The following is a 23,282-nucleotide window of genomic DNA, read 5'->3' on the forward strand; positions in this document are numbered from 1 at the left end:
AAGGAATTTATGTAAGAAATATTCTAAATATAGAAATAAATATACTAGACATCCCTAATTTTGGAAATAAATTGATCCAATTTAAAAGGATGGGAGAGTCCACTAGGCATAAATGGGTTAAAGTCAGATTGGCTTATTTGTAGCCATTGGCTTTTATTGCAAATGGCTGAGTCAGTCCAAAGTCTAGAAGACACATTCATTGTTGAAATATTGTTCCTTTCCCAAAGCTTTTATGGACGTTTATGAAGCTGACTAAACCAGAATACCTCATTAGGGACAGAACCAGTCTGTGTTATCTGTCCATATGTACACCACTTTGAAGTTTCCATTGACATTTACATTTCTGGACCATATGGGTGGTTGATAAGCCCTAATTACAGGGCTGTATAGCATCCTGTGTTATCCAAGTTACAAACTATCATCCCTAACTTTAGAAAGATGGTGTGACATGGGCATTGCTTTTATCTTAATGTGTTTATTAAGTGTTTATGGGTTGTATAGAAATCCCATAGTCCCATTAATTACCGAAATGCTCAAGTGGCCTGGCCCACCAGCCTTCAATACTTTACACTCCCCATCAAAAAGCTGTTGCTAATCTCCAAACCACCATGGCCAGCCACAGGTTGTAGACAGAATAAAGCATTATAAGATGGAAATCGAAGTTGTCATTGTTGTACACTATATAACAATTTTAACAATATAAAACTCAGATTCATTGATTTAGATTTACTTATATAATTGTGACCTGGAAATATTAAATAAAAATGTTGTTTATCAAGAAAAAGAAATAACATGCTAATTGGTATTTCATAACTATAGAAAGTAAACTGTTCAACTTTGAATACCATTATATATTTTGGAAATTGATACTGTTTTCAGCGTATGATTTACGTTAACTAACCACATAGTCATCATAATTCTAAATAGGATATGACAGAAACCTATGAAGTGTTAATTGTTTTATTTTCTAGTGGGTTTGGTCGTGGAGTGTTAAGCTCTTCAAAACAAACTGAAATATCCCCTGGAAAAGTGGGAATGTCTTCTGGATTTGGCAAACCAAGTGGAGACTTTGGAAGTAGCAACGGCTTCGGATCGAACGATGACCAGCCAAAGAGTGGTGGATTTGGCAGCAGGGGAGGTTTTGGTGGTGGAGGAGGGGGCAGAGGGGGATTTGGTTCATCTGGGGACAACACTGGAGTGGATAGACCTCAGCGTGGGGGGTTTGGTGGGGGAGGGGGCAGAGGGGGGTTTGGTTCCTCTGGGGACAACACAGGAGGGGATGGCCCTTCTCAGAGTGGTGGGTTTGGTGGGAGAGGGGGTTTTGGTGGCGGTGGATCATCAGGAGAAAGTAATGGTTTTGGTGGTGGAAAGCGTGGGGGGTTTGGTGGTGGGAGAGGGGGCTTTAGTTCAAGAGGTGATAATAATGGTGATGATAGTACTGAACAAGGAGGGTTTGGCAGTGGTGGATTTGGTTCCTCAGGCGACGGTGACAGACCCAAGCGTGGGGGGTTTGGTGGTGGTGGAGGGAGGGGAGGATTTGGTGGATCCAGAGGCGGATTTGGAGGCGGTGGTGGCACTGATGGAGAAAGACCCCCAAGGTACTGTGAAAATTTACAAAATTATGCTTAGACTAACATGTCGAACACTAAATTATGAATCTTTTCAAAGTTTTCTGCTTTGAGTTCAGTATGCTGTCATTGGACATTTATAAAATGCATATTATTCAGTATCTGCGAAAGTCACCCACTGCTTGGACAAAGCCAGTCCAGGAAAAAAAAAATATAGATAGTAAAAATGTAGTAAAAATGTAGACAAAGTACCTATGTTGTTGACGGGTCAGTAAATTGGAATTCTGGCCAGTAGTAGAGTTATGCAGATCTTATCGCGAGGAATGTTTTTTTTACTTTGCCGCAACTTAATCATTTGAGACCTGGAATTGGGATAATTCTACTGTTAACTCAAAAGTTAAAATAAGGATCAATAGGCTTTGCCAATAGTTTGTGCTGATTTGTATGTCATTGGTACCTGGGGTGTTATAACATAAGTAGATTCTTGTTTTTAGTTGGCATACATTTGCTTTATAAATCTATTAATCTGATGCTTGTTGTAGGGGTGGAGGGTTTGGAAGTTCAAACGGAGAAAAAAAATCTGGTAAGGTCAATTAATTAAGTTTAAAACCCTTATAACTGCATGCTGTTGCATGTATGTACATGTAGATTAGGTTGAGTTCTAGATGAGGACCTCTTCCATTTTAGAACAACCTAATTAAAATATTTCACTATAAACATCTATAAAATGCATGTTTTTTTTACAAGATTGTTAGCCGGATTTTTTTTGAAAAAATCTCGGCTTATAGATTGATGTTGTCGGGCGGGCGGGGGGGGCGGGCGGGCGGGCGGGGTGGCGGCGTGCTCGAAAATGTTAAAGTTCTTATTTCATGGTATAACTTTGGTATGCTTGGACCTAGAGTCTTCAAACTTGACATGAAGGTTGGCCAGGATTAACAGATGACCACTGGTCATTTCAAGGTCATTCATTTGAAGGTCAAGGTCACTGTGACCTTCAATATAAAAAATGTTAAAGTTGTTATAACTTTGGTATGCTTGGACCTAGAGTCTTGAAACTTGACATGAAGGTTGGCCATAACTAGTTAGTAACCACTGGTCATTTCAAGGTCATTCATTTGAAGGTCAAGGTCACTGTGACCTTGAATGTAAAAATGTTAAAGTTCTTATTTCATGGTATAACTTTGGTATGCTTGGACCTAGAGTCTTCAAACTTGACATGAAGGTTGGCCAGGATTAACAGATGACCACTGGTCATTTCAAGGTCATTCATTTGAAGGTGAAGGTCACTGTGACCTTCAATATAAAAATGTTAAAGTTGTTATAACTTTGGTATGCTTGGACCTAGAGTCTTGAAACTTGACATGAAGGTTGGCCAGAACTAGTAAGTAACCACTGGACATTTCAAGGTCATTCATTTGAAGGTCAAGGTCACTGTGACCTTGAATGTAAAAATGTTAAAGTTGTTATAACTTTGGTATGCTTGGACCTAGAGTCTTGAAACTTGACATGAAGGTTGGCCAGAACTAGTAAGTAACCACTGGACATTTCAAGGTCATTCATTTGAAGGTCAAGGTCACTGTGACCTTGAATGTAAAAATGTTAAAGTTCTTATTTCATGTTATAACTTTGGTATGCTTGTACCTAGAGTCTTCAAACTTGAAATAAAGATTGGCCAGTACTAGAAGATGACCACTGGTCATTTCAATGTCATTCATTTGAAGGTCAAGGTCACTGTGACCTTAAATGTTAAAATGTTAAAATTGTTATAACTTTGGTATGCTTGGACATAGAGTCTTCAAACTTGACATGAAGGTTTGCAAGCACACTTAGATGACCACTGGTACTTACATTTCATTTTGACCTTTGAACAATATTTCAGTAATTTAAGTATTGCATTGACAAAAACACGAAAGGTACTTTCCTGTCATTTAAATCAAAAATCCGGCTTCAATGCGGTCATCTCCGACCGCGGAACTCTTGTTATAATATTATTTCAAAAGCTTGCAATTTAAAAATGGTTTGTATAAAAAAAGTCCCATTTGTGGAGAGAACATGTCAGATAGTGATCAATTTAACTTTGAAATGTTTGCTAATGTATTGTCTTAACACACTAAATTGTTGCTAATGTCACTTTTAGACCGATGAATTTGTTGCTTACGTTATTATTTGACAGAACATTTGTGCTTACCTCATATTTAATGGAAGAAGTGCTCGATAACAATAATCTTTGACAGAAATGTAGCTAAACTTGTACTCATCATACATAGTAACATAGTTTCCTCTATATACTAATTGTAAACAGTATATTTCTAAATATACACGTATTTGTCTGTCCTTAGGCTACATATTTTATGAATATTATTTAGTAATTGATATTTGATTGATCTTTAGTTTGGACAGAAAAATAATCTTAACAGACGTTTTATAGACATAAATTTCTGTTACCAATTTGAAATGTTCACTCCTTGTACACATGTGAATATTATAAGTTTTTAAATGGCTTATTAGTATGAATTTTAACCTATGTAACTCTGCACTCCTATATATAATGCATCCTTTGGTTTGTAATCACCACCTTCATCGTGCTAGTAGGCTTTGAAAGACATTAGTATAGAATAGTGAATAGTCACTTTATTTTGTTTTTAGCTCACCTGTCACGAAGTGACATGGTGAGCGTATGTGACCGTGTGATGTCCGGCGTCCGTTGTGTGTGCGTGCGTGTGTGCATGCCTCCGTCAACAATCTGTTTGTGTAGAAAGTAGAGGTCACAGTTTTCATCCAATCTTTATGAAATTTGGTCAGAATGTTTATCTTGATGAAATCTGGGTTGGGATTGTATTTGGGTCATCTGGGGTCAAACACTTGGTCAAAAACTAGGTCAAATAATAGAAAAAAAACTTGTGTAGACAATAGAGGTTGCAGTTTTCATCCAATCTTTATGAAATTCGGTCAGAATGTTTATTTTGATGAAATCTGGGTTGGGATTGTATTTGGTCATCTGGGGTCAAAAACTAGGTCACTAGGTCAAATAATATAAAAACCTTGTGTAGACAGTAGAGGTCACAGTTTTCATCCAATCTTTATGAAATTTGGTCAGAATGTTTATCTTGATAAAATCTGGGTTGGCATTGTATTTGGGTCATCTGGGGTCAAAAACTAGGTCAAATAAAAGAAAAACCTTGTGTAGACAGTAGCGGTCACAGTTTTCATCCAATCTTTACAAAATTTGGTCAGAATGTTTATCTTGATGAAATCTGGGTTGGGATTGTATTTGGGTCATCTGAGGTCAAAAACTAGGTCACTAAGTCAAATAATAGAAAAACCATCAACAATTCGTTTGTGTAGACAGTAGAGGTCACAGTTTTCATCCAATCTTAATGATGAAAATTTGGTCAGAATGTTTATCTTGATGAAATCTGGGTTGAGATTGTATTTGGGTCATCTGGGGTCAAAAACTAGGTCACTAAGTAAAAAACTAGGTCAAATAATAATAAAAAAACTTGTATAGACAATAGAGGTCACAGTTTTCATCCAATCATGAAATTTGGTCAGAATGTTTATCTAGATGAAATTTGGGCTGGGATTGTATTTTGGTCTTCTGGGTCAAAAACTAGGTCACTAGTTCAAATAAAATATAAAATCTTTATCAAATTTGATCAGAATGTTTATCTTGATGAAATCAGGGTTGGGATTGTATTTGGTTAGTCAGGTGAGCGATTCAGGGCCATGATGGCCCTCTTGTTATAATATCTAGGCCAAATTGAAATTCTGGTAAAGTGTTTCCAAAAACTAGTTCAAATTTTAGAGAGACCAAAAAACTTGTAAAAACTCCAGAGGCAACATATATTACCCTTATTATGATGAAACAATGTCAGAATGCTTACCCTAAACAATGTCTATGCCAATTTTGAGTCTTGATCATGTGTGGCTAAAAACATGGTCACAAGATTGATTTGTACAAAACCCTTTTTGTCACTCTGGAGCCACATTTATGACCCCATCTTGATGAAACTTGGTCAGAATCTTACCTTGCTCATATCAAGGCTAATATTAAATCTGGGTCAACTGTGTAAAAACTTGGTCATTAGCCTTTACAGGTATAATTGTAGAAAATCTTATAACCTTTCTTGAGGTCATCTGTATGACTAAATCTTGATAAAATTTAATCAGAATGTTTCTTGACCATACATGTACATGTATTATTTGAATCTGGGTAAAGTGGGGTCAAGAACTAGATCACACTGTAACATCTCCAACAATTGTTGTCTTTGAACTCAAGTGAGCTCTTTAAGGCAATCATGGCCTGCTGGCTGTCAAATGTTGTGTGTAAGACAAAGGAAGCCTTGGTATTTGTATGTTACATTGCTTAATGTATATCATTCCCAGGAGATGGCTGTTTCAAATGCGGAGAATCCGGACATTTTTCCAGGGAATGTCCTAATGGTCAGCACTATTTTTATGTCCCTTGCATGATAAGGTCAGAAGGGGTTATATTGTTAAACCTGTCCGTGTGAGTGTTTGTCTGGGGCATTTTGTGTCTGGCTCAACATTCTTGTACATTAAGGAATTTTGAAATAAACTGGCACAAAAGATCATTTAATCCAGACAACATGTCAAGTGCAACAACCATGTGGCTTGTTTCAAGTTCACCATGGTCACATTTTTATATGTAACGTGATATCAAAATATATTGGTTAAAATGATCATCATTATTTTCTCAAGGTTGTAATATGGCTATAATGAATCTCTAACATTATTCACAGAATCATAATGAACCTTGCTTAGAACATTCTTTCTATTGATTTTTCTGCAAAGTTTAAAATAATTATCATTGTAACAAAAACGAGTGCTTTGGAGGGGGGGGGGGCGTTAAGTTTAGTTTCTTGGAATAAGGTGAAATTGTCTATATAATTGCATTAAAACTAGATTGATAAAGCCTTTCTCCTTCCTGACATTTCAGTTGTACAGCTTGCACAAAGTTGCAGACATATTAGTATGTTGATTAACCATATACTGTATTTTCCATAAATGTAACATTGTATTGCTATGCATCATTACTACCTGAACATGTATCATCAATATAACAGTATATTTCTAGGCATCATTGGTACCTAAATATTTTCCTTGAATCGTCAAGATAGCATTATATTGCTAGTCATCAATACTACCTTAATATTTTCCAAGAATCATCAATATAAAATTTTATTATCCCCTGCCAGAGGCGGAGGGATATTGTTTTGGCGCTGTCCGTCCGTCCGGCACTTTTGTGTCCGGAGCCATATCTTGGAAGTGCTTTGGCGGATTTCATTGAAACTTCGTATGAGTATATATATGCATAAGAGGATGATGCACGCCAAATGGCATTGTACACCATCTGTTAAAAACAGAGTTATGGCCCTTTGTATCTTGAAAAAATGCTTTTTACTATAGGCACTTATGTGTCAGGAGCCGTATCTTGGAAGTGCTTTGGCGGATTTTATTGAAACTTGGTATGAGTATATATATGCATAAGAGGATGATGCACGCCAAATGGCATTGTACACCATCTGTTAATAACAGAGTTATGGCCCTTTGTATCTTGAAAAAATGCTTTTTACTAAAGGCACTTTTGTGTCCGGAGCCATATCTTGGAAGTGCTTTGGGGGATTAAATTGAAACTTGGTATGAGTATATATATGCATAAGAGGATGATGCACGCCGAATGGCATTGTATACAATCTGTTAAAAACTGAGTTATGGCCCTTTGTATCTTGAAGAAATGCTTTTAACTATAGGCACTTTTGTGTCCGGAGCCATATCTTGGAAGTGCTTTGGCGGATTTCATTGAAACTTGGTATGAGTATATATCCCGCGCCAGAGGCGGAGGTATATTGTTTTGGCGCTGTCCGTCTGTCTGTCACTTTTGTGTCCGGAGCCATATCTTGGAAGTGCTTTGGCGTATTTCATTGAAACTTCATATGAGTATATATATGGATAAGAGGATAATGCACGCCAAATGGCATTGTACACCATCTGTTAATAACGGAGTTATGGCCCTTTGTATCTTGGAAAAATGCTTGTTTGAGTGTCAAATATAATACTCTTGTGTCCAGAAGCATATAGGCGGGGGATATCAATTCAACGAATTTGCTTGTTGCAACGCATCATTACTATCTGAATATTTTCCATGAATCGCCAATATAACATTATATTGCTAGTCATCGTAGTACCTGAATATTTTCCATGAATCATCAATATAATATTATATTGCTAGTCATCGTTGGTACCTGAATACATGTATTTTCCATATTACCAAAATAACATTATATGGCTAGACATCATTAGTACCTGAATATTTTGCCATAAATCATCAATTTAACTTTAAATTGCTAGGCATCTTTTTAAGGTGGAGGTTCCAACGGAGAAAAGAAATCAGGTAAGGTTAATTTAGTTTAAAACCCTTCTCTACTTGCATGCTGTTGCATGTATGTAGATTAGGTTGATTTATAGATGAGAACCTCTTCTATTTAAGAGCAAACTAACTTAAATATTTCTGAAAGATCTATAAAATGCAGTTTTTTTATGGATGACATGATTGTAACAATATAATGTAAAAAAACGTGCAAACTAAAATCAGTGTGTATAAGAAATTCCTATTGTGGAGAGAATGTGTCAATTAACTTTTGAAATGTTTGCTTATGTATTTTCTAAACAGACAGAATTGTTGCAAATGTGACTTTTTGACCAATGAATTTGTTGCTTATGTCATAATTTGACAGAACATTTGTGCTAGCCTCGTATTTGACAGATGAAGTGCTTGAAAACTGTTTAACAATATTCTTGGACAGAAATGTACCCAAACTTGTAATAATGATACATATTACAATGTTTTTTTCTCACCATTTTGGGAATGGGACCAGGTCCCTTTGGATTGGGGTAATTCGCTGGGTTTTGAATAAAATTGGGAAATTAGTGTTGTTGTTTTGCTTAAAATGCTTCAAAATTGAGAATACAAGCGTTTTCATTATTATATTTACTAAGGTTGAACTTATATGGATGGGAGATGAACACAATATCGAGATATAAAAAAATAACAACAAAATTTAAACCTTCCATTGAGAATTTTTAGCTCTTATTTGGTAAAAATAACTACTTTTTTCCATCAATTGGGAATTAGGCAGATTACCGGACCTGATTTTGAATGGAAAAAAACGCCTCCGGTGGTATTCCAAAAGCATCTCAAGTTAAATTATATTCTTATCCTTAAATCCGGAAATTTTCTCAAGTGTTTCAGTTGATACTGCAATAGTTTGGCATCAGGATTTATATTAAAATAACATCATTATGACAAAGTTATTTGAGCAAAATCAACAACACATGTGTTTGCTTATGTGACAAAGAAATATAAAACATTATAATTTTGAACTTAAGTGAAAATAGTTAAGAAATGACTTAAGATGTTTCTGGAATACCACCCCTTGCCTGTATTAGTTTCTTCAATATATTCTTGAATAACTCTTACTTGTTTGTCCTTTGGCTACACATTGTATAAATATTATTTAGTAATGAATACAAATGATAATAAACTGTTATGAGCATCCTAATTTGGTATTCATGATCTTTGCGGCCACATAATATTTGATGGAGATTCTGTGATGGGATTTTATTTTGGACAGAAATATAATGTGACCGTTTTTAACATAAATTATTATTACTGATTTGAAAAGTTCACTCCCTGTACACATGTGGATTAGTATGGTGAATAGTCTCTTTATTTTGTTTTCACAATGTCTAGGTAAACTTTAATTCTGGTTAAGTATGTCCAAAAACTAGTTCAAATTTTAGAGAGACCAAAAAACTTGTTACCACTCCAGAGGCCACATAAATTACTCACCTTGGTATTTGTATGTTACATTGCTTAATGTATATTCTTTCCCAGGAGATGGCTGTTTCAAATGCGGAGAATCCGGACATTTTTCCAGGGAATGTCCTAATGGTCAGCACTATTTTTATGTCCCTTGCATAATTAGGTCAGAAGGGCACATATTGTTAACCCTGTCTGTGTGTGTGTTCATGTGAGACATTTTGTGTGTGGCACATAATATTCTTGTACATTTAGGAATTTTGAAATAAACTGGCAAAAAAGATCATTTAAACAAGACAAGAAGCAAAAACCATGTGGCTTGCTTCAAGTTCACCATGATCAATTGTTAAACATAACGTGATTTCAAAATTAATTGGTAAAAATGATAATCATTATTTTCTCAAGGTTGTTTAATATGGCATGAACCTCTAACATTATTCACAGAATCATAATGAAACTTGCTTAGAAAACTCTTTCTATTGATTTTCCTGCAAAGTTCAAAATAATTGTTATTGTAAAAAAAAATATAAGTGCTTGGGAGGGGGGGGGGGGGGGGGCATTAGTGAAGTTTTTTGGAAAGAGGTGAAATTATCTTTATTAATGCATTAAAACTATATTTAAAAAACATTTCTTCTACTTCCTGACATTTTAGTTGTACAGCCTGCGCAAAGTTGCATTGTATACATAATTGTATTGCTATGCACAATTACTACCTAAACAGGTATTATCAATATTACAGTATACTTTTGTATTTCGATGCATCATTAGTACCTAAATATTTTCCATGAATTGTCAAGATACCATGAATTTTATATTGCTAGGCATCAATACTACCTGAATATTTTCCAAGAATCATCAATATAACATTATGTTGAAAGTCATGGTTGGTACCTAAATATTTTCCATGAATAACCAATATTTATAGGTTATTAGACGTTTCACTGTACAATATGGAGATATATTTGGACGAGCACACAGTTTGACGTCATTGGACGAGCCGTTAGGCAAGTCCAATATGATTTCAAACTGTGTGCGAGTCCAAATATATCACGTATTGTACAGTTTAAACGTCTAATAAGGTTTTTATTCTATATCCCTTTCTTCAGCTCTTTGTTTCATTTTAATTTTGATTTTAAAATGCTTTAATTGCATCTATGCTATTTTCAAGACAAGGGCCCGTGTGAATCAACTATAGTACATTCAAATACTTTTTCTCGGTAACGGCTTTTATCGTTATAAAACAATTAAGCACATGTACTCAACTGTCAAATATTGAAAAAAATACAGACTTTTTGGATCAAATACCGGAACATATTGGACATTCACGTGGTACATACAAAGAATGCCAATTGGATGAATTTATTGGATATAGAATAAAACATTATATTGCTAGGCATCATTACTATCTGAATATTTTCCATGAATCACCAATACAACATTATATTGCAAGGCATCATTACTATCTGAATATTTTTCATGAATCACCAATACAACATTATATTGCTAGGCATCATTACTATCTGAATATTTTCCATGAATCACCAATATCACATTATATTGCTTGTCATTGTAGTACCTGAATATTTTCCATGAATCAACAATATAACATTGTATTGCTAGGCATCATAAGTACCTGAATATTTTGCCATAAATCATCAATTTAACATTAAATTGCCATTCATCTTTTTAAGCTGGAAGTTCCAACAGAGAAAAGAAATCAGGTAAAGGTTAGGTCAATTAATTTAGTTAACCCTCCTCTAACTGGATGCTGTTGCATGTATGTAGATTAGGTTGATTTATAAATGAGGACCTTTGCCATTTTAGAACAAAGTAACTAAAATATTTCTCAATATTAAATGCAGTTTTTTTTATGGATGACAAGATTGTAATAAAATAATGTCAAAAACGTGCAAACTAAAATCAGTTTGTATAAGAAATCGCATTTGTGGAGGGAATGTGTCAGATAGTGATCAATTAACCTATGAAATGTTTTCTAATGTATTTTTATGACCCCGATTGAATAATGGGGATATATTGCTTTTTTGGCCTGTATGTCGGTCATTGTGTGTGTATGTGTGTCTGTCACAAAAATTTAACCTCGGTCATAGCTTTTGCAATATTGAAGATAGCAAGGTCATCCTTCAAGGTCAAAGGTCAAATATATGACTAAAGCGGCGCAGTAGGGGTCATTGTGTTTCACGAACACAGCTCTTGTCTTAACAGACAAAATTGTTGCTAATTAGACTTTTTATGCCCCCCTTCGAAGAAGAGGGGGTATATTGCTTTGCTCATGTCGGTCTGTCTGTCGGTCCATCCACCAGGTGGTTGTCAGACGATAACTCAAGAACACTTGGGCCTAGGATCATGAAACTTCATAGGTACATTGATCATGACTCGCAGATGACCCCTATTGATTTTGAGGTCAAAGGTCACAGGTGAAGGTCACAGTTACTGGAAATAGGCATTTTAAGGATTTAGCATGGTTCAAACAAGGGAAACAACTACATTTTATGCATGTTCTTTTTGTTACAGCATTTGCCTCCCTTGTAATATATTTAAATTTTACCAAATGTAAGGATTTAGCATGGTTCAAACAAGGGAAACAACTACCGTTTATGCATGTTCTTTTTGTTACAGCATTTGCCTCCCTTGTAATATATTTAAATTTTACCAAATGTAAGGCTAACTGCATTTTTGTAATGCATTGTATCAATAACCACCACCACCACCGTTGTTCACAGTGACAAAAAACGTATTCACACAATGGCTGCTACTACAACTTAAAGCCCATATAGGGGGGCATGCATGTTTTACAAACAGCCCTTGTTGACCAATGAATTTGTTGCTTATGTTATAATTTGACGGAACATTTGTGCTAACCTTGTATTTAACGGATGAAGTGCTTGATAACTGTTTAACAATATTCTTTGACAGAAATGTACCCAAACTTGTTATAATGATACATATTACAGTGTGTTTTTTTCTAAACATTTTGGAAATATGGCAGGTCCCTTTGGATTGGGGAAATTCACGGTGTTTGGACCAAATTGGGAAATTAGTGTTGTTGTTTTGCTAAAAATGCTTCAAAATTGAGAATATGAGCGTTTTCAGTATTATATTTATTGAGGTTGAACTTATATGGATGGGAGATAAACAAAATATTGTGATCTTAAAAAAAAAACAAAAAAACATTAAACCTTCCATTGAGAATTTTTTAGCTCTTATTTGGGGAAAATAACTACATTTTTCCATCAATTAGGAATTGGCCAGATTACCGGACCTGATTTTGAATGGAAAAAACACACTACAAGTTTCAATATTTATAGGTTATTAGACTTTTCACTGTACAATACGGAGATATATTTTGACGAGCACACAGTTTGACGTCATAGGCGAGTCCAATATGACTTCAAACTGTGTGCGAGTCCAAATATATCACGTATTGTACAGTTTAAATGTCTAATAAGCTTTTTATTCTATATCCCTTTCTTCAGCTCTTTGTTTCATTTTAATTTTGATTTTAAAATGCTTTAATTGCATCTATGCTATTTTCAAGACTGTGTGAGTCGATTATAGTACATTCGGATACTTTTTCTCAGTAACGGCTTTTATCGTTATAAAACAATTGCTTAGTGCACTTGTACTCAACTGTCCAATATGGAAAAAATACAGACTTTTTGGATCCAATACCGGAATATATTGGACGGTCACGAGGTACATATGAAGAATGCCAATTGGATGAATTTATTGGATAGAGAATAAACTTATATATTTCTTGAATAACATTTATTTGTCTGTTCTTTGGCTACACATTGTATAAATATTATTTAGTAATGAATACAAATGATAATAAAACTTATGAGCATCCTAATTTGTTATTAATGATCTTTAAGGCCACATAATATTTTGACGAAGATTCTGTGATGGGATTTTTTTTTTGGACAGAAATATAATGTGACAGACGTTTTTTTAGACATTAATTATTATTACTGATTTGAAAAGTTCACTCCCGTACACGTGTGAATTAGTATGGTGAATAGTCTCTTTATTTTGTTTTGAAATGTCTAGGTCAACTTAAATTCTGGTTAAGTGTTTCCAAAAACTTGTTCACATTTTATAGAGACCAAAAAACTTGTTACCACTCCGGAGGCCACATATATTACTCTATTATGATGAAACAATGGCAAAATGGTTTCCCTCAACAATGTCTAGGCCTAGTTAGAGTCTTGGTCATGTGTGTTCAAAAACAAGGTCAGAAGATTGATTTGTACAAAACCCTTTTTGCCACTCTGGAGCCACATTTATTACCTCATCTTGATGAAACTTGGTCAGGATCTTTTTCGATAATATAAAGGCAAAGTTAAAATCTGGTACACCTTTGTAAAAAAAAAAAACTAGGTCAACAGGCAAAATTGTATGAAAATCTAATACCTTCTCTAGAGGCCATCTGTATGACTAAATCTTAATGAAACTTGTTCAAAATATATCTGGATCATAGGAAGACCATATTTGAATCTGGGTTAAGTGGGGTCAAGAACTAGATCAAATGGTAACGTCTCCAACAATTGTTATACCCCCACAAACGAAGTTATGGGGGTATATAGGAGTGAACTTGTCTGTCTGTCGGTAAGTCCGTATTAAGGTTCCGCTCTCTAATTCAAGTAGTTTTCATCCGAGCTTCACCAAACTTGGTCAGAAGTTGTATCTAGATGATGTCTAGGCCAAGTTAGAAGATGGGTCATTCCGGGTCAAAATCTAGGTCATGGGGTCGGTCGCTTAGTGCGTTTTAAACAATGAGCATGGTGTCCGCTCTCTAATTCAAGTAGTTTTCATCCTATCTTTGCCACACTTGGTCAGAAGTTGTATCTAGATGATGTGTAGGTCAAGTTCGAACATGGGCCATGCCAGGTCAAAAACTAGGACACGGGGTCACATAGTGCGTTTTAAACATTTTGCATGGTGAAGACAACATGCAAAATATTCTGTGTCAATGCGTCATGTGGGGGTATTCGTCACGTCTGTGACAAAGCTCTAGTTGTCTTTGAACTCAAGTGAGCTCTTTAAGGCAATCATGGCCTGCTGGTTGGCAAATATTGTGTGTAAGAAAAGGAAGCCTTGGTATTTGTATGTTACATTGCTTAATGTATATTCTTTCCTAGGAGATGGCTGTTTCAAATGCGGAGAATCCGGACATTTTTCCAGGGAATGTCCTAATGGTCAGCACTATTTTTATGTCCCTTGCATGATAAGGTCAGAAGGGCTTATATTGTAAACCCTGTCCGTGTGTGTGTTTGTCTGGGACATATTGTGTCTGGCTCATAACATTCTTGTACATTAAGGGATTTTGAAATAAACTAGCACAAAAGATAATTATATCAAGACCACGCTTCATGTGCGACAACCATTTGGCTTGCTTCAAGTTCACCATGGTCACATTGTTATATATAATGTGATTTCAAAATAAATTTGTAAAAAATATATAATCATTATTTTCTCAAGGTTGTTTAATATGGCTATTATGATCCACTAACATTATTCACAGAATCATAATGAAATTTGTTGAGAACATTCATTCTATTGAATTTTCTGCACATTTTAAAATAATTGTTATTGAAAAAACAGAAGTGCTTGCTGTGGGGGGGGGGGGGGGGGGGGGGGGGGCATTATTTGAGTTGAGTTTGAAATCCTTCATTTGAAGATCCACATCAACGCATTAAAACTAGATTAAAAAAACATTTATTTTTCCTGACAATTTAGTTGTACAGCCTGCACAAAGTTGCAAACAAATCAGTATAATGATAAACCATATATTTTCCATAAATTTAACATTGTATTTCTGTGCACCATTTCTACCTGAAAATTTTCCATGCATCATCAACATAACATTATATTGCTAGGCATCGTTAGTACTAAAATATTTTCCATGAAACATCGATATTACATTAAATTTCTAGGCATTATTAGTACCTTAATATTTTCTATGAATCAACAATATAACATTATACTGCTAGTCATCGTTAGTACCTGAATATTTTCCATTAATCTTCAATATAACATGAAATTGCTATGCATCGTTAATACCTGAATATTTCCATGAATCATCAATATAACATTTTATTGCTAGACATCGTTATTACGTGGAAAATTTCCATCAATCATCAATATAACCTTAAATTTCAAGGCATCATTACTACCAGAATGATTTGCATACATGTAACATTGTATTGCTGGGCATCATTACTAAATGAATATTTTTCATGTATCATCAATATAACAGTATACTGCTAGGCATCATTAGTACCTGAATATTTTCCATTATGTTGCATGGTATTGCTGTGTATGATCAGTTTTAAAATGAAATCCAGTACCCTGGTTTTAATATCTGACACCTCACTCTTGTTTTTATGATGTTGGTATATTTCAGCTGGGGGTGGTGGTCGAAAGGATGGCAACTCTGGCGGTGATGGTATCACATTAGGCAAGTATTGAAAACATGGGAATGAGCTAGGATGGCATTATGACATCGTAATTTGTAACCAAAATTCACGAGGGAAGAAATTATTACCACAAAAGTGTGAGAAACTTGTTTGTTTTATAGTATGTAAAGAAATTGCTGTGTTCATGTGCACACTATTGGCTCTTGTTTGTTTCATAGTATGTAAAGAAATTGCTGTGTTCATGTACAGGCTATTGGCTATTTTGCTTTAGGTAATGTTAAAATAAGACCAAGATGGTTGCCAGGTTTGTGTGCATTTATGTTTCTCTTGTCTGTTGTTGGTTATTTTCTACTGGCCATCAATAGTAATAGAAGTGTTAATTAATGACTTTTTTCGTTTCAATGCAGTTGACAAAAGTGACAATGTTCTCTGAAGATTTTTTTTGTTGTTGGAAATTTCAACTATAAGTGTAAAAAGTGTACAATAAAAACTGCAGTTTCAAAGAAGACGAACATGCATGAGAATTTTAAATATTTTTTTGTTAAGATAACTACAAAATTGTAATTTATATGATGTTTCATTACAGACAAAGACCGACCTCCCCCATATGTGCCCCCAGCTCCATCTGAGGATGAAGAGGAAATATTCAAATCCATGACCAAAGGGATCAACTTTGACAACTTCGACAAGATTCCAGCAGAAGTCACTGGGAAGGATCCCCCAGCTGCTATAAACAGCTTCGAGGAGGCTGGTCTGTATGATGCATTCCTTCAAAACGTTCGCAAATCCAAGTATGAGAAACCAACGCCAGTACAGAAACATGCAATACCTATAATAATGGCTGGTAGAGACCTAATGGCCTGCGCACAAACTGGTTCGGGGAAAACGGTAAGTCGTGGATAGAGAAAGGCAATAATCTAGAAATCTGGAGTGTGTATTTATACAAACATGGTACACTGTAACTCCAGTATAACGCGCTCCGTTACAACGCTGTGTCCAATATAACGCGGGGGGTGCTTGGATCCCGTTTTTCTCCAACCTTCCATTTCTGATTTAAATCCATGTTATTTTAATTTTCAGAAAATTCAAAGATGGTGGCGATCACATCTTGATTGCTTATTCAACCATCCGTTTAACAGATTTTAATCGCTTAGAGTTTAAACGACACTGGCAGCAAATTGGTGTTAATTTGTTGTGTAATGTCAATAAAGGTGTGAAAAATTTGCGTGTCAGTGTTTATTACATTTATTCCCTATCAGAGTGATTTGGTGCGCTAATTTCAATAATGTAAGTGCAAGCCGAATAAATATCTAATTATAGTTATTCAAAACGATTAAAACATTCTTACTTTGACATGATTGCAGTTTGTCTATATTAAAGGAGCGGCTGTTTAAGGGGCCTTTTCACGTTTTGGTAAATTGACAAAATAAAAAAAAAATGTTTCAGAATGTAGTTTTATAGGTCTTTACTCTCATCTTTTCTTAGATTGGTGAATAATCATTTGTACACATCTTTCTTTTAATTCTTAAACAGATGATAGGCAAGTATTTCTCAGAAAATCACTATAAATTTTAAGAGTTAACAAAATAACTCAAACATAGAAGACCTGGTTTTGTGTCATCGCCATGGTACTTGTAGTTCAGTGGGTCCTTTCAAATTGATATCACTGCTGTGATTTTCTTCAGGCTGCATTCCTGTTGCCAACACTGACAGGGATGATGAAGAATGGCCTGACAGGAAGTTCCTTCTCTGCTGTGCAGGAGCCCCAGGCCCTGGTGGTGGCCCCTACTAGGGAGCTGGCCGTTCAGATCTGCAGGGATGCATACAAGTTTGCCCACGGCACCATGCTGAAGGCTGTGGTGCTCTATGGAGGCACCTCTATCGGGCATCAGCTGAGGCAGGTGGAGAAAGGCTGCCACCTGCTGGTAGGAACCCCCGGACGACTCATTGACATGTTTACGAAAGGAAAGGTGAGCAATTCTTGTATCTCATTGATGAAATGTCATAACTAGAAAGAAAAAAAAATATTTTTTTTTTTTAGAAAGATGTCTCTTATTACTTAATTATGATTTGTTATCTCAAGATCTCAACTTTATTTTTTAAACATCCTACAAAATATATAACTTTACTTCAGTCCTTTTTGTCGATAAATAATTCCAAATTTGCCACTTGTATTGATTTTTAAAAAATCCCAATTTGACCAGACTCCTTTTCCCAAAATGGCTAGAAAAACCCCTGAACATGCAATTAAAAACAATATTAACTGTGTTACTTATAATCATATTTATAATGCTTAAATTTTCCCAATTTCATGGTTTATCGCGCTATTTTTCCCAATTTCACAGTTTATCGCTCTAATTTCCCCAATTCAAATGGCACAGGCTGTAACAAAAAAAGCAAAAAAAATCACTGGATCTTTATTTTACTGACCCTGTATTAAGCAATAAGTTTGTTAGCATTAAATGTCGAACAGTTGGCCTTTAGAAATATAAGAATCAGAGAAAGTCAAACTCAAAATTTACCAGTTCAGGGTTAACATACTCCTGCTATGCTTGTTTCGGTCATACATATGGGTAAGCTTTCTTTTGCAGGTGAGCCTAGAAAAAATAAAGTACTTGATTCTCGATGAGGCAGATCGTATGCTAGACATGGGTTTTGGCCCAGAAATTAGAAAGATCATTGAAACATTTGGCATGCCTGGAAAGGACCAGCGACAGACCCTGATGTTCAGCGCGACATTCCCGGAGGAGATTCAGAAATTGGCTGCTGAGTATCTCAACGACTATCTGTTCTTGTCCATTGGAATGGTGGGCGGTGCCAGCTCCGATGTCTCACAACATATATTTGAAGTGGATCGCATGGCCAAACGTGAAAAGCTGGTGGAAATACTGTCAGAAGAAGGTTGATTCCATAAATAATGTTGTTGTTTTTATTTAAAGAAAAATCATGTAATGCAAAGTTTAACGTTGGTTTAATAAATATTTGGAACTCCATATGTTTTATGCAGATACATTTGTCAAAGACTACTAGCTGAATGTCGTATGTTGCTGCTGTTCATATTATACTTGACATGTTATAAAATTACTTACTTCCTTTTTCCAGGAACAAGCAAAACTTTGGTGTTCGTGGAACAGAAACGTAATGCTGATTTCTTGGCAGCCTATCTGTCACAGACAGGATTCCCTACTACTAGTATACATGGGTATGTACTCACACAAGCCTGTACAAGTGTCTGCAGCCTTTGGGAATACAACATTTACAGGGCTACTAATGGAACTTAAATCTACAGCTCAAATAGTTCAGAATATTAATATCTGTACTGGAATTGTAATTTGGCTCTTAAGGATGCAAGGATGACCTCATAGATGCTTATTTACAGAGTATTATTTGCACTTTTCTTCCCATAAGTAAACGTAAAGACATAACTTTTATAGCCGTCAAGCGTTTAAGGAAGTACATGTTCTTCATTTTAATGTTATTGAGCAGTAATGGGAAACCTGTTAAATTTGCGTGACAATATACATAACTTATGTTTGTATTAGATAAATAAAGGGATTTCCAAGTAATCGTCTGTGTGAAGACTCCATTTTGTAACATATGATAAGCTTAACCCATTTATGCCTAGCGTCTAGAAAAAAGGCCTTGGCAAACAGCGTAGACCCAGACGCATGATGCGGCGTCTCATCAGGGTCTGCGCTGTGTGCTAAAAGAAATTTCTGTAAGAAATATTCTAAATATAGAAATAAATATACTAGACATCCCAATTTTGAAAATAAATTGTTCCAATTTAGAAGGATGGGAGAGTCCACTAGGCATAAATGGGTTAAATAAGAAACAATGTTTGTTTTTCATTCCAGTGATCGTCTGCAGCAGGAGCGTGAAGAGGCTCTAGCGGACTTCAAGCTCGGAAAAGCGTACATCCTGGTGGCCACGTCGGTGGCTGCACGTGGGCTGGACATCCCTGCCGTGAAACACGTCATCAACTACGACCTGCCATCAGCCATTGACGAGTACGTTCACAGGATCGGTAGGACCGGACGCTGTGGTAACCTGGGAAAGGCCACATCGTTCTATGATCCTTCTTCAGATTCGGGAATGGCAAAGGCTTTGGTGAAAATTCTGAAACAGGTTTGTGCAACTTGTGTTAAGTTAGTGGACAAAACTACGTCCATGTTTCTCAATTGATTGACTTTAAACTTAAAATGATATCATGGTTAAGTGTTGAGGTGCAAGACACTTGTTCATTGATCCACTTATTGCGGAGTTATTTGCCCTTGATCACAGCTGACAAAGTGAGCAGGGGGTCAGTCACATTAATGTGACATTTAACATTGGCTATAGGCAATGGTATCAATTGAACAGAGCTTCTTTACAGGTCATGTTTTGACATGATAAAACTGTATGCTTATAAACCCAAAGTATAGTTAATGTACAATTTTGTTCAAAGAAGTGTTAACCCTTCTGTTTACCTGTCTTGAAAAGCCAAAGTTTTTGATCTTCAGACAAAATTATGCAAGCTTGTCCTGGATAGAAGTAGTTTTTCTAGGAGAAAGTGTGTTGGTTTACTGATTCTATGGCAAACACTGGAAAAAACTACAATAATCTTTAACCCATTTATGCTATCATGCAGCATCTCATCTGGGTCTACGCTGTTTGCCAAGGCCTTTTTTCTAGACACTAGGCATAAATGGGTTTAAAAAAACATAAATGTTAGTATGTTCTCATTGTTGAACTCACTTCATTGTGTACTTGCAGGCGTGTCAGGTGATTCCTGACTGGCTGGACAACTATGCCCAGGGAGCCATCAGCACTGCAGGCTATGTGCCCATGAACAGCAAGTTTGGTGGCAAGGACATAAGGAAGAATGTACCAAGGGTAAGACAATAATCCTTTTTGTCTGTGGTAAAAGTTTCTCCTGGAAGCTACTTCAAATTTTATTAAATTCACATCAAACTTGTCAAATCATGGGTCATCAGACACCTGTGCCCTTCGTTAATTCACTGTAGAATACATTATCATTCCAAAATTTAAATTCCTATAAGTACTGGACAGATTTTACTTAAACTTTCAATGTTTAATGTGAAGATGATCTTAAATTGACTGCAATAATTGGTGCCCTTTGTCTTTGTCAGATTTTAGAGTACATTGGGGAGTTGTTCAAACATGCTCAGTGGGTGGGGGGATCATCAGTGTTTGTGACTCATTTCTAGTTTGTATAAGTTATTTATTTTCATTTATAACAAAAAAAAGCTCCGAGATTTATGACAACACTCGTGCTCTTTCAGACTCGCACAGAGGTTGAGACATCAAGCTTTGGAGGTGGGTTTGGAGGCGGATTCAACACTGGCATTGGCGGTGGAGGTAGTTCAGCCTTCGATGCTGGCGATGAGGAGAGCTGGGACTAACCACCCAATCTCCTGGTCGTTATGAAGTAGTGCCATGTAAAACTATCAAACTGTAACTGCTGCTTCGTGTTGCAGAGCAGTCATCCGTGTTGCAGAGCAGTCATATGTACATAGTGTTTACAAAATTGAATGAAAGACTACCCCTGTTACATGTGCTTTTTTTAGAACACTGTAAATACAGTTGTACTGTTATGTTGTTTTTTTTTCTCATGAGATTGGCAGGCATGGACTGAATATTTCTGAAGAAGTTTACTGCAGGTTTGCTTTGTATTAGCTGAATATTCACAGGGAATATGTAAATGTTGACAATGACGGCATGAAATAGTTCTACAATGAAGAAGTGAAAAAGTGCAAAAGCCATCTGCGAGTGATGTGAGACAATATAAGACTGATCACACTTTGTGTGTAACATTAAAGTTGTGCATGATCCTGAAGGCAGTTCGAGCAGCTTGTAAGGTGGAGGCAGTAGGCAAAGATTGGTCACAAAATGGCTAGAATGTCCAGTCCCCTTAAAGTGCACTATAGGTGATGTTTCATGTCATGACTTAAGCCTGAGTAAAGCTGCTAATCTCAATATTGGTTGAGATCTGCTGATGGGATCAAATTTATAAGGGAAATCCATAAAGACACCATAAAGACATGGATGTTACACACAATGTTGGTTTACATACACAAAGCAAACCTATTTTGTAAGTTTTTGACTTATTCTTCAAGTCTAGTGGGCATTATTATCTAGTCAGAATACACATTGCATAGGCCAGTATATCTTATTGCAACCGGTGGAAGTTTCCATAGTAAAGTAAGACTTTAGTAAACCACCGGCATTAGTGGTTGGGTCTTACAAACAAGGATTCAAATGAAAAATACACAGTAATGCAATAAATGTTGGTTGTAAGAAATCTGTCAGATGTGGGCTTAAAAAAGCTGAGGTCATATTGAGGTGTATAAAGATTTGTCCAGATGCAAGTTTAACAGAAAATGTGGTCAAACGGCTTTACAACATTCTTGGTACATTACGTTGTACAAAGCGCTGTTCTGAAAGCAGATTAAATAACAAAGATAAAGTCAAATACAAGTTTGACAAAGCATGTGTCTAATGTGAGTTATAAACCCTTGTCAACTGGTTTTACAAGCCTCGAGACAAATGTGAGTTTCACAGAAGCAGATAAAATGCAGTAAACTTACAATCACTTGGTCTCACCAGACCTGGCCTCATGTGCAATACAACATCTACCACCACATTTAAATGTACTCGTCACCCATCAATCATGCCTACCCAGTCTTTCAATTCGTTTGATCTCTGTGATAAAACGATGCCACCTCGCTGTGTTCACGAACTTGCCAGTCTCAGATGCCAGTGTGTCCATGCAATTTACTAATATGGACCACAGGCACTGAGAAAACAAATTTTACTCACTGCCAACTTATTGTTATACATATTTGTTGTTGAAGTTTTACAGTTTTTTACATGTTTTGTTTTTTTATATTTTTTGGAATACACAAGTACCAATTAGGTACTGGGTATATGATTAAAAAGTTTTTTATATTTGTGTTTGTCTTTGTTCTTCTAGGGATTCTCCTGACAATTGTTTAACTTTGTCACAGGTTCAAAACTTAAAAAAAAAATGAGAGAGAAAACTTCTTAATGTTGTAGACTCGTTCTTGGTTAATAATGAATTCTCATAATTTGAAATTTATAAAATTATAACCCTTACTAATACAAAAAGATTGAATAATGTAGAATGATTCTGTTAAAGATGTGGAACCCTTAAAGAAATAGTAAAATGTCTGAACTAAAGTAGTTGGGTAAGCTGATGCAATCTGAAAAGACTCGGTTTTGAGCCTACTGGAGACAGAATATTACTCTTATTTTCTCAAATTCTATTATCGTTATAATAGAGCTCTGCTCTACAGTTCCATTTATAAAATATAACGATTTAATTACGGACTTAACAGAATGTCCCAAGCATTGCACAAGTCCCATTCCATAAACGTGAACATAAAATTATAATTGAAAATTGCTGAAATA

General features: G+C 35.7%; 2 protein-coding genes across 11 annotated transcripts in view; both read left to right on the forward strand.

Annotated features, from left to right (window-relative positions):
* LOC127878275 (uncharacterized) overlaps window positions 1-2,165 on the forward strand; it is a 34,541-nt gene extending 32,376 nt beyond the window's left edge. The window contains exons 4-5 of the mRNA XM_052424793.1: window positions 972-1,598; window positions 2,111-2,165. Coding sequence (XP_052280753.1) covers window positions 972-1,598; window positions 2,111-2,165 — 682 coding nt within the window. The remainder of the gene's footprint in view (window positions 1-971; window positions 1,599-2,110) is intronic.
* Window positions 1,394-22,799, forward strand: LOC127880312 (probable ATP-dependent RNA helicase DDX4). 10 transcript variants are annotated; one of them, XM_052427677.1, is made up of 14 exons: window positions 1,394-1,598; window positions 2,111-2,151; window positions 5,955-6,011; window positions 7,954-7,983; window positions 11,103-11,132; window positions 14,571-14,627; window positions 15,836-15,889; window positions 16,435-16,736; window positions 17,534-17,818; window positions 18,440-18,749; window positions 18,951-19,050; window positions 19,706-19,976; window positions 20,604-20,723; window positions 21,134-22,799. In XM_052427677.1, exons 8-14 carry the CDS (start codon window positions 16,503-16,505, stop codon window positions 21,251-21,253), a joined length of 1,440 nt encoding a protein of 479 aa, XP_052283637.1. In that variant the 5' UTR covers window positions 1,394-1,598; window positions 2,111-2,151; window positions 5,955-6,011; window positions 7,954-7,983; window positions 11,103-11,132; window positions 14,571-14,627; window positions 15,836-15,889; window positions 16,435-16,502; the 3' UTR covers window positions 21,254-22,799. The 10 variants fall into 10 exon arrangements, with proteins under 10 accessions (XP_052283637.1, XP_052283641.1, XP_052283640.1 ...); XM_052427681.1 differs by lacking the exons at window positions 11,103-11,132; window positions 14,571-14,627 and adding an exon at window positions 9,487-9,543; XM_052427680.1 differs by lacking the exon at window positions 11,103-11,132.
* Window positions 22,800-23,282: the final 483 nt, after the last annotated feature.

The sequence above is a fragment of the Dreissena polymorpha genome, chromosome 4 (assembly GCF_020536995.1).
Source record: "Dreissena polymorpha isolate Duluth1 chromosome 4, UMN_Dpol_1.0, whole genome shotgun sequence".
NCBI lineage: Eukaryota > Metazoa > Mollusca > Bivalvia > Myida > Dreissenidae > Dreissena > Dreissena polymorpha.

Bases quoted from the DNA above. Each gene is read 5' to 3' on its own strand.
- LOC127880312 (XM_052427675.1), top strand. From the start codon at position 5,886: ATGTTGTGTGTAAGACAAAGGAAGC. The intron at 18,750-18,950 runs GTTGATTCCATA...TCCTTTTTCCAG, and splicing joins GGAAATACTGTCAGAAGAAG to GAACAAGCAAAACTTTGGTG. The intron at 19,977-20,603 runs GTTTGTGCAACT...GTGTACTTGCAG, and splicing joins TGGTGAAAATTCTGAAACAG to GCGTGTCAGGTGATTCCTGA.